The sequence below is a fragment of the Taurulus bubalis genome (genome assembly GCF_910589615.1).
Source record: "Taurulus bubalis genome assembly, chromosome: 18".
Lineage (NCBI taxonomy): Eukaryota > Metazoa > Chordata > Actinopteri > Perciformes > Cottidae > Taurulus > Taurulus bubalis.
Genome location: NC_136606.1, coordinates 17,365,975 through 17,382,086, shown reverse-complemented (window position 1 = coordinate 17,382,086; position 16,112 = coordinate 17,365,975). Strand labels below are relative to the sequence as shown.

Here is a 16,112-nt window from a genome sequence, read left to right as displayed (position 1 = left end):
TTTCTTCAAACACAATCTTTCTATGAGGCCAGATGGACAGGCGCTGTACTTACTATATTGAGTGTTACATTAATAGTACTCTGTAAATCCTTCAGTTTCTTCTCTACATCAGCGGTAATGGTTCCACTACTTATATATTGTTATTATTTATAAATGATGTTAATGAAGCAAGAAGAAAAGGCAGACGGTGTTAGAATATATCGTAGAAATACTACTATATTGCAAGGTTACTATCTAACATACCTAATTTACTCAGGTTTCTGTCGCAGAAAGTCTTCCACACCCCGGCTCATGTTCGCCGTGTGCTCACCCAGCATCTCGACCATGAACGCCACAAAGGGGATGATGTCAGGGCCGGCGGGGCAATCTGAAACCGTATTTAGGCAGCTTGAAATAAGAGTGCAAAAATAACAAGACCACGGGAATAACACACCATCACACGGCAGAAAGTAAATCAACAAATGCCCTATTTTTGCAAACCCAACCACCCCGGGACGGGCCCTGTCATTAGCGTTACCCGTCGCAGAAAGCCTTCCACACCCCGGCTCATGTTCGCCCTGTGCTCACCCAGCGTCTCGACCATGTGGACCTCCTTCTCCGCGTTGTTGTTGATGGCGTAAGTGTAGTAGAACCAGCAGTCGTTGGCGTCCCTCTCCTTGCAGTGCGCCATGGGGTAGGTGGCGTCGATGAGCTGGGGCAGCTTGTCCCTCTCCTTCACTTTGATCAGGTTGAAGTAGCTGCAGTCTCTCTCGCACGTCTCCTTCTTCTCCCCGGTGCCGAGCGCCCGGCACTGGACGCACTCTCTGGTAGGAGCGGGATGGTTGTCGTTATTAGTGAGCACTGAGAGTCGCTGATTTAAAAACAGAAACATACGATTGCACCGATGTCTTGCTATGTGTGATAGTCCAGAAGCTTAGCTTTAATAACCAGGTGGTGAGATATCGGTCTCAGAATTACCTTCTGCACAGCTGAACAGTGACATTTAAACAAATTCAACATCTCTTCCCAGAAATTAGCCATGTAGCTCTTCTCAATGCTGTGGATTACTGTAGCTTGTATTTGACCCTTTATTAGCTCACTTGTTGGCAAATTGGCAACAACAAAAGTATGAACAATTAGACATCAGACGTTCCTCTTTTTAATTTACTAATTGATTCACTGGATTACTTTGATAATGACGAAACCTTTAAAAAAAAGATCTGAAATTACAAGGAGCGCCTTTTTGCCAAGATTTCTATGCAGATGTATGAATATTTATTTGTGTACATATATAAATAAATAAATAAGTGTATATACAAGTCATTGCAATCAGGAAAATGATATGAATATTTATTTGTGTACATATATATATATAAATATAAATACATAAGTGTATATACAAGTCATTGCAATCAGGCGATACAGGAGTTTTAAGTACCTCCATTGTCTATATGGCTACGTACCATTTGAAGAGTTTAATTGTGCGTAAACTGAGCATTTAAAATACTTTTATTTTGAAAGAATAGTTTGGGATTTTTCTCAATGCACTGAGCCGCCTCACGTACACTGAAAGAGTGACGAGCTGCTGTCACCACTCCCCCTGTGTAGACCACAGCAGACGGATGTCTGCATGTTGACACATCTCCTTACTTGTGTTCAGTGCAGACTCCCGGACACGTAGGACAAGTCTCACAGGTGGGACCCTGGAATTTGAGGGTGGTGCACTTGCAGGTGCCACATTCGCACGCCCCTCTGCCGTTACAGATCTGCTTGTTGCTCGCCATGCACATGCTGTTGTCCAGAGAACAATCGCAGGCGCTTCCGGTCCACATGGGGTCACAGACACACACTCTGCACTCGCAGCGGCCGTGTCCTGAGGGAAAAAACAGGAAAACAAAAAGAGCATGAAGGCCCTAACAGAGCCCAGCCTCTGAACAGCGCCTGAGTAAAAACCTCTTAAACTCAGAGGCACAACATCTGCCGTACACACCTCCGCACAGCTTGTTTCCAGAGCGGTCACAGTTGAAGTTGTCGCACTCGCAGTACAGGCCGCTGTACCACTCCTCGGGATTGTCTCTCTTCTTGCACTCGCATGTGCCGCACACGCACTCTCCGTTGTTGCTGCAGATGTCGGTGCCGTTGTCCTTGCGGCAGGTCCTGTCCATGTCCTCCGTGGCCACGTCCCTGCTGCTGCATTCGCACTGTCGGCCCACGCGGCCATCATTACACCTGAGGCGGATGGAGAGGTTGTGATTCTCCGAGCAAAGACCAGCAGAGACGTGAAGCACAGGGTGCCGTAAAGATCACGGGAACCGTTCTCAGACTTACTTGCAGGCTCCGCACTCGTAGGTCCCGTCACCGAAGTGGCAGAGAGGACTGTTCTCGATGCCGTTCTTATTGCATTCACACTCGCAGATGAAGTTGAGGATAATCTCCACCTCCTCCGTAAATCCCAGGGGTTTTATCTTGATGGTCTCCGGCTTGCCATTTTTCGGACAGCCCTTGGACGTCACGCTGATGCTGAACGTGACCTAGGAATGGAGGAGGCGGAGGAGGAGACTCAGACCCTGAGATTGCCTCGCATGTGAAAAAAAGTATCTGACATCTCATATTTTGGATAAATTGTGATAAATAATGTTAAATCCTATATTGACATAGCTTTGTATCTAGTATTTGTCTAGAGTCTGGTATATTCTGAGGCAGAACTGCAGGAATTGAGGCAATAAAAAGGCAAAATGTATAAATAGAAACAAAAGACTGGCGCTCACAGATAAAGTGTCTTTGTATTTAATATGGTCGAGTGCTTTTTAGCTAGAAGCGACCATCAGCCCGGTACTATTATTTAAGATTAGGAGCTGAAGAATTAAACAAGATATTTAAGTTTTAACTTTAAGTTCACACGCTGTGAATGTCCAGTATAAAATGTGTCTGTATTGGTTGAGACATGTTTTTATTATTACAAGATACTATGATCCCTGTGGTGTATTACTGAGAAAACCTCTCGTCGTCATTGACATAACTGAAGGTGACTGTTTGAATTATCTATAGTTAATTTGACATGTTCCGTCTCCTAATAGCTGAATCACCTCCTGGTGAAATGCACCTGAAAGCAGCACTCACCTCATCTCCGATGGAGATGTTGGAGCACCTCCGTCCGCTTTCGCCCTCGCTCACCGCTCCGTTCTTACAGCGGGACGTGTACGCTATGGTCACTCCATCTGGAAGCTTGCTGTTCTCCAGAATCACCTCGAACGAGAGAGACTGCCACAAAAAAAGGGATAGTTTGGGTTTGCTTTAAAGGGATAGTTTGGGTCTTTTGAAGCAGAGCTGTGTGAGGTCCATAGTCAGTGTATTACCTAGTAATAACCCGGGAGCAAAGCAATCTACTGCTGTGGAAGAGCCAGCAGCAAAACATATTTTAGCCACCTAAAATAAATCTATATCAGTATAAGTGTGTGCTATATTTAAAAGATATTCACTGCTTCACCTTGCCGTCAGACTGCTCTTTCTGGCGGGGGAAACTGAAGCTGTTATATCCATCTATGCTCTTCAAGGCCAGACAGTGACTTTACCAAGCTATTTTTGTCAAAGGTGTCTGGCGGCATAGAGAGCATGGGTGTTGGAAACGGTTGTCCAGGTACAGGGGTGAAATACTCTAAATATAGCGTATACATGAACTGTTGCTTAAATACGTTCTGCTACATTGTACACAGCACATTGCTTCGCTCTCGTCCTGGTACCGTGTACTCGTAGTACACCGACTATGGGCAAGTACCTCGTGCAACATTAAGTGTGGTTCATGTGAGCGATTGAGTCAAAGTGTACTTACATTGTAGGCGTCTATAATAAGGTTGATTACATTGCTTGAGTTGGCTGACAGAGTGCCCACTGCAGACTTTGGTATCAGATTTTTCAGCTCCTGAGGAGAGAAGAAAAAAACGTTAATCACCATCAACACAAAAACACGTTTACACACTGTTGTTCCGGCTGCAATACGTGACTGCATTTCATTACAGCCTGGAAATATACTGGTTTAATCGTTTAATTCCAGATCTAGATGAATAGATTGATTTCAACTGTGAAATGATGGACTTGTTCCGGCTTGGAAGCCGCGTGGGGAAACAAACTTATATAAACTTTTCAAACTCAGATGCAACTGGCTTGAACTGGCCGGGAAAAAAAAGCAACAGCATGGCACAAGGAAATAATTAGAGCTTTTATGGGAATGCTACCATCCCTCACAGCAGAGATATCAGTCCGGGTGGATATTTCTACGCATACGTGGACAGCGAAGGAATGACGAACAGCATTAATGGATCGTGGCTATCTGGATCATGGACCATGCCTACTACTCATTATATGAATAATTTCTGTCACATTCATTGAATGTGCTGCAACTCCGTTACATTATTCATTCTGGCCACATGACATCTATTGCTTCTGTCCATCTGGGGAGAGGGATCCTCCTCTGTTGCTCTCCCTCAGGTTTCTTCCCCTTTTTTTCCCTGTGAAAGGGTTTTTACTATCTTTATTGGGTGAGGTCCCGGGACAGGGATGTCATGTGTACAGATTGTAAAGCCCTCCGAGGCAAACTTGTATTTGTGATGTTGAGCTATATAAAATAAACTGAACTGAATTGAATGCTCAAAACCAACGGGATGAAAGTGGAGTGGAGTGCCAGATGGAGGGACGGAGAGACAGAAATAGGAACTCACTTGGTAAACGGGCTGGAACTCCTCCGTCACTGCAAAAATGGTCTGGATGTTGTTGTCGCTCAGCTTCTGAACCAGGTGAGCGATGGAGGGATAGTCCTTTAAACGGGGCGGAGGAGAAAAAGTCAAATTGTCAATGTGACATTCAGCCAACACGAGAACAGGCCATAAATATATGTATATAAATACACAGATCTTCTTACATAGTCATGGCTCATGGTGTACGTATTGTTCTCCAAGTGACATTTCCCATCATTGGGCAGAACGATGCCACCCAGCTTGCCATCGCCAGCAAAGTGGAAGCCAGCGTCAGTGGAGAACACCAGCAGACGAGTCACATTCCTCCAACCAATGTGATCCTGAGAAATGAGAAAAGAAGCACTCAAACCCTTCAGTAATAATTGTTTGCCAACAGCGATGTAGCCTCTCTATAAAAGCGAAGGAGGAATACGAGCAGCTCATAATGAGGCACACGGACTTCTGGTTATCACTGCGTCCAAGAATCCCCTTGTAAACACCAAGGGGCCCGTAAAGTACCCGTTCACACATCGCCACATGAACGCTTTTACTGGCGCCGGGTCCCTCTGAGCGAGGACCGCAATTGTGGGAAAAGTGCCTCGAATTGAGAAACCTGAGAATGATTATTTCCAACCGTATTACTTAGGGGAAGGGGAAGAGCTTGTCTTTTTTCTTCTTCTTCTTCTTTTTCTTTAGCTCACCCCACACACAGCCACTTGCATGATGGCATCGAACCCGCCCTCAGGAGAGTCTAGGTTGCCGGAGATGTGCTGCTGGCCCACCAGGGTGTTGAACTTCTTGCCGTCGCTGGTGAGCTTCAGGACGTTCTCGTAGCTGAACAGGCTGGTGCAGTTCTGGTCACCCGTGCACGGGTTCAGCCGCGTGGCAGGGGTGGTGCTGATGTACGGCATCACCGTCTTTTCCACAAAGGAACCGAAACCTTTTCCAAAAAGAGAGTTGGATTCAGAATTTCATTTTAAGTCAACAAGTGGTTTGGCTCAAGGCTTAACGAGATGCCCGGTTGGAGACCGGGAGATCTAGTTTCAAGGTAAGTTGACACCAAATTCATTTAGAGGAGATCCATGCACTGTGTTTACTTCTTTATTTTGTTCATGCAGGTCACAAAAAGGTCATTCAACCTTGGGTGGCACAGAATGCCCACAACGGGACACCCGAAAACACAAGACAGTCCATCTACTTCAGATCTTTTAAAATTCTGATTCTGTGGACTCCCTCAGACAACTACTTTCAGCCTTGTCACCATTAAAAGCATGCCGATAGAGCTATTAGCAGTTCCTGTTTGCAATGCACACTTGTGTGCAAAGGAAATATCATCTTTTTACTTTGAAGCTAAAGAAAACTTAAAAACGTGAAGATTCTCAAGCAAACTCTGTAGTTGCAGCTTTATGGACGTTTATTGCCAATGGACAGAGATCATGAAATCCTTGGAAAGTGTCCCACTGACTGGATATAAAAAATGTAAACGGAATATTTGGGAGGTGGACAGTCATAAGAGGGATTTTAAGCCAAATCGTACACTTTTGATTGAACTGCTAAAAAGAGTGGGCGGGCCTAAAATGCAGTGTGATACGGAGAGACCGAGGCCCCACACACACCTCTGATGACGCTAAAGGTTGAAGATTGATTGATGAATATTATTGGTTGCCACTAGTTTATGTAAGCACACGTCATATTTTGTTTTACACAAAGAAACAATAAACATTACAAAATGTATTTTTATTTAATTACATTTTTTCAATTCATCTTGAAGACTATGTTTTATTGTAATAAATAATGTTTTATAAATATATATAAATAATGTTGTATAAATATATTATGTTTACATAATCTTTTATAAATATATTATATATAAATATTTTTTTATTTTTTTTATTTTTTATTTTAAGGCAAGTATACACAAAAAAACAGTACAAGTACAATTGTGATACATTTAGCCTTTTTCTCCCCTATTTTTTTATGAATATGTTATGTATAAATACATTTTTATAAATATATTATATATAAATACTTTTTTTTAAATATATTATAGATAAATATATATATATATATATATATATATATATATATATACATTATATATAAATACATGTTTATAAATATAAAAACATTTTTATAAATATATTATATATAAATACATTTTTACAAATATGTGTATATAAATAATGCTTTATAAATATATTAAATATAAATAATGTTTTATACATATATTATATATGAACACATTTTTATAAATATATTATATATAAATTCATTTTTTTATGCTACTAAATGTGTATTCTTGCAGTAGTTCCAACCACTGTGAACCAAAGACAAACAGGCGACAGTGAAAGGTTTAAAAGTAACGCTTTAATAAACATCCTCACCTATCCTGAAGTCAGAAGTGATCTTGGACATCTCCAGCATCAAACTGGTTCCCAGGTTCTTGACGTTCTCCAGATCGTCCTTCATGGAGTAGGACAGGTCCATCAGGTAGTACAGGTCGATGGGGTAGTCTTCTGCTCGTTTGAACTTCAGGTTGAAAGACTGGGGCTCACCTGCATGAAGTTACTATTATTTAAAAACTGTTCAAATGGCTTCTGAAAAGCTTCATTTAAATGTCTCCTCACCGGATCGGAGGGTGAGGCTGAGTTTCTGGGGCTGGATCTGAGTGATGTCCTCGGGCTTCAGCTTCTCCGCTCCCTTTCTGCGATGCGTCACCATTTTGTTCTTGAGGGTCTTCTGCTCGCCGTGCGGGTTCTCGATCATCGCGTCGTCGCAGCCCCTGCTGATGAGGGCCTGCAGCTCGTCACAGCGGGTCGACACGGTCTCGCCCGGCTTCAGGAAGCCCTGCGAGCGGAAGCACGGGCCGAGTTAAAGGGACGAGCCATCACTTTTATACTGTACCCATCAATGAATATACCGGGTCATATTGGTCAAGTTCTGAAATGATATATCAATAACAATTGTGAAAATCAACTAATTACTTTAATTATTCATTGACAAACATACTTGGCTGTTCCCAGCTCCTAAAATGTGTGGCTAATTAGCCTCATTATTGTTATTTTAAACTTTTTGTTTACTTGATTAAAAGGACGCCTGTGTAGCATTTTATGAATCTATTGATAGAAATGTAATGTAATATGGCAATTTTTTTCCGGGGTGTAATCACCTGAAAATAAGACAAATAAGAATGTTTTTGTTACATTTGTTAGCTCAAGCAGTTTATATCTACGTACGGAGCTGGCCGCCATGTTTCTACAGTAGCCCAGAACGGACAAACCAAACTCTGGCTGTAGAAAGGGCCAATAGGGACTCTTGACTCACAGAAGTTTCAGTTGGTTGGAATCTACAAACTCACCTCCAGATGCCGCCAGGTCTTACACTGGCCCTCATAGAATTGCTCAATTGCTCAAAATCCCCATTGGATGTTGGATTTTAAGTCTTTAAGTTGCTTCTTTTGACTGCCCAACTGTCCCGAAACCCAACGATATTCAATTTACAAAACTATAAATCAAAGAAAGGCATCAAATCTTTGCATTGTAAATATCAAATGCTTGAAAATGACATCAAAATAGTAGTCTATTGATTTTCTGTTGGGAAACTAATCGATTAATCAACGTATCACTTCAGGTGAGGACGACTACTGCTAGTAAATATCTTTCAAACTGTTTGTCAGACAAAACTAGGAACTTACGTAAGACCTCACCTTGGACTCTGGGCATTATTTATATTTCACAGGCGACACAAGTAATCGATCCAACTTTTAAAAAAAATCACAAACAATCGTTCGCTGCAGCCCGACATCGGGCACTAAGAGCCTAATGGCATCGTAATGGCATCAAAATGGCATCTCTCAGGAGCGATTACAGCTGAGCGGCTTCGATTCACGTACCGGGTCTTTACACCAGCCGCATTTGGCTCCGGCCTGGATGCACTCCCCGCAGTACTTGGCGTTGGCGTTGATGCACTCGTTGCCCTCTGGACGGAAAACAAAGAGAGAGGAGAGGAGGAGGCAGAGTCAGGGGGAGCGGGGTCACAGGCCCTGCAAAGTAAGCAGCCTGTTAAGCCCCCCCACCCTCCTGTTTACACATCAGTTCGTCTGGAAAACTGTGTGGCTCGGCGGTAATTGGAGACATTCCGTCTTTTCCATTATACTCTAGAAAGTGGATCTCTGGTCACCGTTGTGAACTGTGCGTTTACCGTGCATGCTGACATCAACCAAATGACATCATGTGACGGAAGGATGACGTTACGGTATGAAAGCCAATCTTACCTTTCTGAGCATTACCGCCACAGAAGACGGCGAGCGATGTGGCGATCAAGAGCAGCTTCAGGTCCATCTGAAAGCACACACAGGGAAGACAACATTCATACATCTTTCAAATGGTGTGGTTTTTTAGCCTTTGTGTGACAATAGTAGCTGCCGTGCCTCGAAAAGCCTGAAAGCCTGAGCTCGTAATTTCCCGGACACAAAAAAAGGGCCCAGGGGAGCGAGAGAGCGTCTCCCGGAGAGATGACTGATTAAACGTGTAAATGGCTACCGGAGATACTAAAGTATCCGGAAGCGGGGGCTTGGCTATTCTCGGCCGGTCAAAGGCTAACCGGCGGCTAATTGAATTCAGACCGCTTTCACATACAAACATGTGCGGCACACTCGCGTACAGACACGCTCACACGGACTTGGACTGCAGCTTTCTCTTCCCCTTTCACTGCAAATAGCACCGGTTCCCTTGAGCCAGCCCCTCTCTGGCTGCGTGTATTGATCGCAGGCCCTTTGGTCAGCCATGATCGATGCATCTTACCCTCCTCTTAATGCGAGGCGTATGACTCACTGAGGATAAGTGAGCTGAAGGACCTTTCTCTGCACTAATCAGCTGACTGCCGCCACGCTAGCAGCTCTGTGAGACGGTGCCTTGAGCACAGGCTTGCCCACATACATGTTAACATGCAGATATAAATGTTTACCATGTTCACCATCTTAGAACATTTATGGGAATGAATGACTGTACCACATTTCAGAGCCATCCATCGATGGCAGACCATTTGGTTGACAAGTCACACATTTGATCAGAAAGAGTCCGGTGCTGACCAGGATCCGTGGGATCCGCCCTCTGGGAACGATGAAGGTGCAAATTTGGTGGCAATCGACTCCCTAGATGTGAAGATGTATTTCGCTGGATTAATAAAAATGTTTTACTTTCTTGTGCCGCGAAATGAAAGCAAAAACCTCTCTAGCGTTAGAGCAGCGGTCTCAAACTCAATTTGGCTTGGGGCCACCGCTGGTATTGTGATCGGAGAGCCACACAGAAAGCTCAATTTTTTTTTCGCATTCATAACATATGTTCGTCATAAAAAAGGCAACCTGCAGTTTCTATACATTTTTATAATAGTTTTTAACAGTGTAAATATATTACATTTTTTTAAATAACTTTTTGAAACTGCACTGAACCAACAAATGCAAAACCTGAATACATTTGTACTTCATTCTATTTCTTGACAGACACCTGGCAGCACTTCTGACCATATCTGAGACACATTGACCCTGATGGAGGTCACAGTGAAGACCCTGATCCAGGTCACAGTATAGAAACCCTGATCCAGGTCATAGTATAAAAAACTGAAGAAGATAATTTTTATATTTATTTTGCCGATGATCGGCCTCACCGGGCCGGTGGGCGTCCCGCCAATGGATAACGCTCTCGACTTTGTACTGAGTACTTCTCAACCTCAGTCCGACGGGTCACTCAGGAAATCCCCAGGAATCACAGATGCACAGAGACAGGATGATGATGTGATCCACGCCAGTTTATTCACAAACAGCAAGTTTATGAACAAAACGATTGGTTCCAGCTGGCCCTCAGATTAAAGGAGTATAGGTTCCCCCTCAATTCCAATGCCCCAACTGCCGATGTTTTCACAAACGCCTAGTCATACTCACTTAATTGCACGTCATCACACCCCTCCCTTCTGATGGTGCCAGAACCAACGGCCCTCCTTCTATCAACCTAACCAATGCCTGATCACTTACCAAGTGATCTGCGGCTCAGTTCGTGGAAACAGTTGTTATTGTGACCCTGTAACCCCTGATCCTGTTGTTTAACCATTGTGCAACTCTCAGATTAACTCCTGCCAAAACTCTTTGGGTAAACAGGCCTGCGTACCTGAGTGGGCCTGAGTTGTTATTCCAGAACTCTTCTTCTCTGATATTCAACCCTTCCCTTACACACCAGTGGATATAGCTTGTGGATTAGTGGATCTTCCTATAACTACTGTAAAACTCTTTGATTACATGAACAATTCCCTTCCACATTCCCCTCTTTGAGTAATGAACAATAACTCAACACAACAACCACATTCTCTTCTCTTCATCCGTTCTTCCAGCACTTTGCGCGCGTAGACCCGCCCCTCCGTCGGGCGGTTGCTGGAGGCATGTTTGTGCTGTGTGAGGCCGGGACCACCGACACCTTGCCGCGCCCTATATTGCCCTTATTATACGTACATACTACACCTCACGTCTGACTATACGGCGTACATTTCACTGCTGTTGCTTAGGGCAACATGAATTCAATGGCAGAATATGCGTTTTTTTACAGGAATTCAAACCTGACAAGAATGGCAAGCATGATTATACACATGGTACATTTCCCCCCCGTTCATCCTTACTACTATTACGTATTTTTGGTTAGTAGCTCCACCCGGGGAACTTGTATGAGGTCCTCTCAGGCCCGGTGCAAGCATACGCCGTCATGCCAGTGTCTCATGCGGTTTTAGACGTGTAATGCGGTTAGTTTGCACTCTCCTACTCCTTAGTAAAAGCGGCAGAGCACATCTGATATTATGATCAGTGTGATATAAGTGTGACCTTCACCCATGGTACGACTACATTATTTCATAAGGCTCCCTTCTCCTCATTGTTTATAACCTTTCTTAAGTATCGTATTTTACACATAGATATTCCTTATTTACATTGTAAGGCCTAGTGCATTATTATAAATCCACAGTACCACTACCTTTTTGGTCCTATAATAAATAAAATTGATCGTTTTTCCAATCCACTGGATGGCATTTAGATCACACGCCTGTGCTGCGATAAACATGATTGAAGTGAGATGAACTTTATTTCATTCAATAAAATATGTTGGCCAAGGTTTCCTTTGGGGACAATTCGTATTTAAAACCGGTACAACATATTGTAATATCGTAATACTATCGTATCGTGACTTAAGTATCGTGATACCTCTTGTGATTCCCATCCTTATTAACTACGCCAACAAAAGAAATTTCAAACAGACAAAGTACTTCAAAATATTTTCCCAGCTTCTCAAAGTTAGAAACTTTGCTCCAGCCACAGCCTCAGCTGCAGCTGCTGGGCAGCCTTCCACCCCCCTGCTACACATATCAATCACTTCTAAAACATGTTGCTTCTTAATCGCTGGTCCAATGATAAATCATTATCAATATGCCTGAGCGGGCCTCCTGGACCTGGAATATGGCATCTCGAGAGATGTTTATATTGGGATATTGTTTCTACTCCTTCCTTATGTACGTTATTTTACAATACATATCTGGCATGTGACTGAATGATGACAGGAAGTGTTAAAGAGCTTTGAATGGTCAGGAGACTAGAAACTTAACAAGTATCCTATATAACATTATTCACGTCTCTAAAGGACGCTTTCTCTAAAATGTGCTGTTTCTCAAATCTCCTCTTTAGCTTACTTCCTCCAAACTTCTTACTACACTCTGTTTGTTCATAAATTACTCTGATTCATTTTTAACCATAAGGACATGGGAAATCTTATTTCATTATTTCACTGCTCCATTGCCTTGATGGCCTATCAAAACACACATTTTTCAAAGCAATTGTAATACAACGTATTTCTTAATTGTCTTAATATAAGTCATCAAATGAGGATCCCGCCCAACCATGTTTTACCTTTATTTATTTTTAAACCTGCTTGTTTGTGTCTAGACCTCATTAAGATTGTCAGTACTTTTATATTTATATATATCTATATCTGTTCTGCGCAAATTGCACATGACTGTAAAACAATGCTGACTGTGGGTAACATGCACGGAGACCACCAGGCAGCCCGCAAAGCCCCCGTTACCTCCGTTACCTCCCCTCTTGCTCCATGGGGAACCCCATGAGCCACCAAAACCAACTGAGGATGGAGCGAAACAGGCGCGTGAGACTTGTCCTACGTGTCCGGGAGTCTGCACTGAACACAAGTAAGGAGATGTGTCAACATGCAGACATCCGTCTGCTGTGGTCTACACAGGGGGAGTGGTGACAGCAGCTCGTCACTCTTTCAGTGTACGTGAGGCAGTTCAGTGCATTGAGAAAAATCACAAACTATCCTTTCAAAATAAAAGTATTTTAAATGCTCAGTTTACGCACAATTAAACTCTTCAAATGATACGTAGCCATATAGACAATGGAGGTACTTAAAACTCCTGTATCGCCTGATTGCAATGACTTGTATATACACTTATGTATTTATATTTATATATATATATATATATATATATATATATATATATATATACATATATATATATGTATATATATATATATATATATATATATATATATATATATATATGTACACAAATAAATATTCATACATCTGCAAAGAAATCTTGGCAAAAAGGCGCTCCTTGTAATTTCAGATCTTTTTTTTAAACGACGCCACCTACCCCATGATGCACTGCAAGGAGAGGGACGCCAACGACTGCTGGTTCTACTACACTTACGCCATCAACAACAACACGGAGAAGGAGGTCCACGTGGTCGAGACGCTGGGTGAGCACAGGGCGAACATGAGCCGGGGTGTGGAAGGCTTTCTGCGACAGAAACCTGAGTAAATTAGGTATGTTAGATAGTAACCTTGCAATATAGTAGTATTTCTACGATATATTCTAACACCGTCTGCCTTTTCTTCTTGCTTCATTAACATCATTTATTAATAATAATAATATATAAGCAGTGGAACCATTACCGCTGATCTAGAGAAGAAACTGAAGGATTTACAGAGTACTATTAATGTAACACTCAATATAGTAAGTACAGCGCCTGTCCATCTGGACTGAGTCATAGAAAGATTGTGTTTGAAGAAAGAGACACAAGCTCAATATCTATGTACGTGTGTGTGTGTGTGTGTGGTGTGTGTGTGTGTGTGTGTGTGTGTGTGTGTGTGTGTGTGTGTGCGGTGCGTGTGCTTGCGTGCGTGAGTGCGTTATCACCATGTTCCAGTCGTTCCGTTATACGTTTCCAGTTGAATGTTTTCAGCTCTTTTGTATTATTTTATTCCAAAGCATCTACTCTATTGTTCTTTCCAATTTGTTGTTCTTTCCAATTTGTCTATTGTAATATTTTTTTAAATCAGTCCTGAGGAAAAAATATTTAACACTGTGTGCTTGGATTAGTGCAAAACTCCCCACAACCGGATATGGTTTTTAAAAAAAAGTTTAAAAAAAGAGCCCACCCTATCTAACATGGTGCTTGTTTACTACTACACTATGGACTATGGTATACTCACCATACTATGGTCTACTTACCTGTACTTACCTCCTCTACTGTACACTGAGCTCTTATCCTTGGTACAAATTTGTCCCTACTAGGTAACAACTCTCACCACCCCAGATTCGAACCCAGAGCTCTGGTGTACCAGGCGAATGTCTAACCTATTAAGCCACCATGTTAGACAATACTAACATATGTAAAGGTATATTTAACTAAGCTGCTTGAGTTCGTTAGCTAGCTAGTTTAATAGTAGTGGTGCTGTTCTTCAGGAGAAGGCTTGCTGTTCTCTCGGTGGGGTCTTCAAGCGCAATGAGGACTTAAACTCGAACTTTAAACAATGTCTTCAAAACAGTCAGTTAAAACCCGCTGTCTCCTGGCCACGCCCCCTAGCTGCGGAACGTCAGTTAAAACCCGCTGTCTCCTGGCCACGCCCCCTAGCTGCGGAACGTCAGTTAAAACCCGCTGTCTCCTGGCCACGCCCCCTGGCTGCGGAACGTCAGTTAAAACCCGCTGTCTCCTGGCCACGCCCCCTGGCTGCCGGAAGTCACAGACGCCGCCACGTAATTAGTGTAAGATATGTTTATTATTATCAGCTGTTATGAAATGGATAACGGATAAATGTGTGCAAGACTGTGTCATTCATGGAGTACCTTGTCTACATTTTAATTAAATAAAAGACCTTCATTGTCTACCACAGTGGTTCTCAACCTTTTTTCAGTGTTGACAATATGTGAAATATATTTATATAAGTACCCCCTGACCAGCGCAAAGCATTTTTGGTTGAAAAAAAGATGTAATACACAGCGCTGTGCCATCAGTGTCTATTTTAATATAGAACATGAATTCAGTTTATGAACTTAAACTTATCTTTTAGTGAATATTTATTAAATAACTATTTTTAAAGGATTTTTAATGGATGCTCATTTGAGAACCACTGGTCTACAACAATTCCATAAATCATAAATCTGACAAAGGTTGGCCTACGTTACTGGAGCAACCATGATTTAGTACAGCTTTACATTTCCTAGAATTGACAACTCCAACTTGTTTAAAAATGAAATAGCAATCATCTGTACACCAGAATATTTCCAGGTTTAGTCAAGATATTTTTATTTTCATGTCCACGATGAACAGACTACACATGTGTACGACGAGCACAATTAGAGAGTACTAGTACATGTAATTATAATTATATATATATATATATATATATATATATATATATATATATATATATATATATATATTATAATACTAATATCCGCCACAATTAATCACAGTGGGCAAGTTTACAACGTGAAGTACATTTTCCTGATAATGTTTGTTTCCAATACTTTAACTTAACGGTTGTCTTGGTGCTTTGTGGAGACTTCTTCCACCTCTGAACGCAATCATCCCCTGACTGAGGCGGAAACTCTCTGCAGTCCTCCGTTCTCCCACTGGGTGGCTCAGTGGAGCAATGTTACTACACAGTACAAGTGTCTCATGGACGTGGAGCTGAAATGCCAGAGTGGCTCTACATAAAACCAACTTCAGATCACATTTCCCACACACAAGGCACATAGTTTTCTCAAGAATAACACGTTTTTTATTATGAGAGTCAGTTCAGCCAGTGAGTGCATGGTTCACGCTTTTCCTTTCCATCTTACGCCATCCGTAGAAATGAAAGCAGGTTTTGGAGAGGCACATGTTAGACGACAATTATTGTTGCTTGTTGTTATGCTGACAGCTGTTTGTTCTGCATGTGATGGTAATGACATGGATTGAAAGGAAAAGCAAGAAAAGTGTGAACAAACTGTTATTGCACTTTTGTGGAGGCATTTGTGTTGCACCTGTTGCAGTGACCAGAACTGTCCACAGGGTGGCTCCAGACATCA

The 16,112-nt window shown here is 42.3% G+C and overlaps 1 protein-coding gene across 1 annotated transcript; it reads right to left on the bottom strand.

Moving 5' to 3' along the window:
• Window positions 1-248: 248 nt before the first annotated feature.
• Window positions 249-9,049, bottom strand: LOC306750842 (integrin beta-1-like; the record flags this gene model as incomplete). The annotated part of the gene is made up of 14 exons (XM_079234318.1): window positions 249-367; window positions 568-803; window positions 1,630-1,852; window positions 1,970-2,208; window positions 2,308-2,510; window positions 3,100-3,240; window positions 3,809-3,898; window positions 4,695-4,790; window positions 4,895-5,050; window positions 5,411-5,649; window positions 7,094-7,264; window positions 7,337-7,556; window positions 8,602-8,687; window positions 8,983-9,049. The coding sequence occupies 14 exons, from the start codon at window positions 9,047-9,049 to the stop codon at window positions 249-251; spliced, it is 2,286 nt and encodes a 761-aa protein (XP_079090444.1).
• Window positions 9,050-16,112: the final 7,063 nt, after the last annotated feature.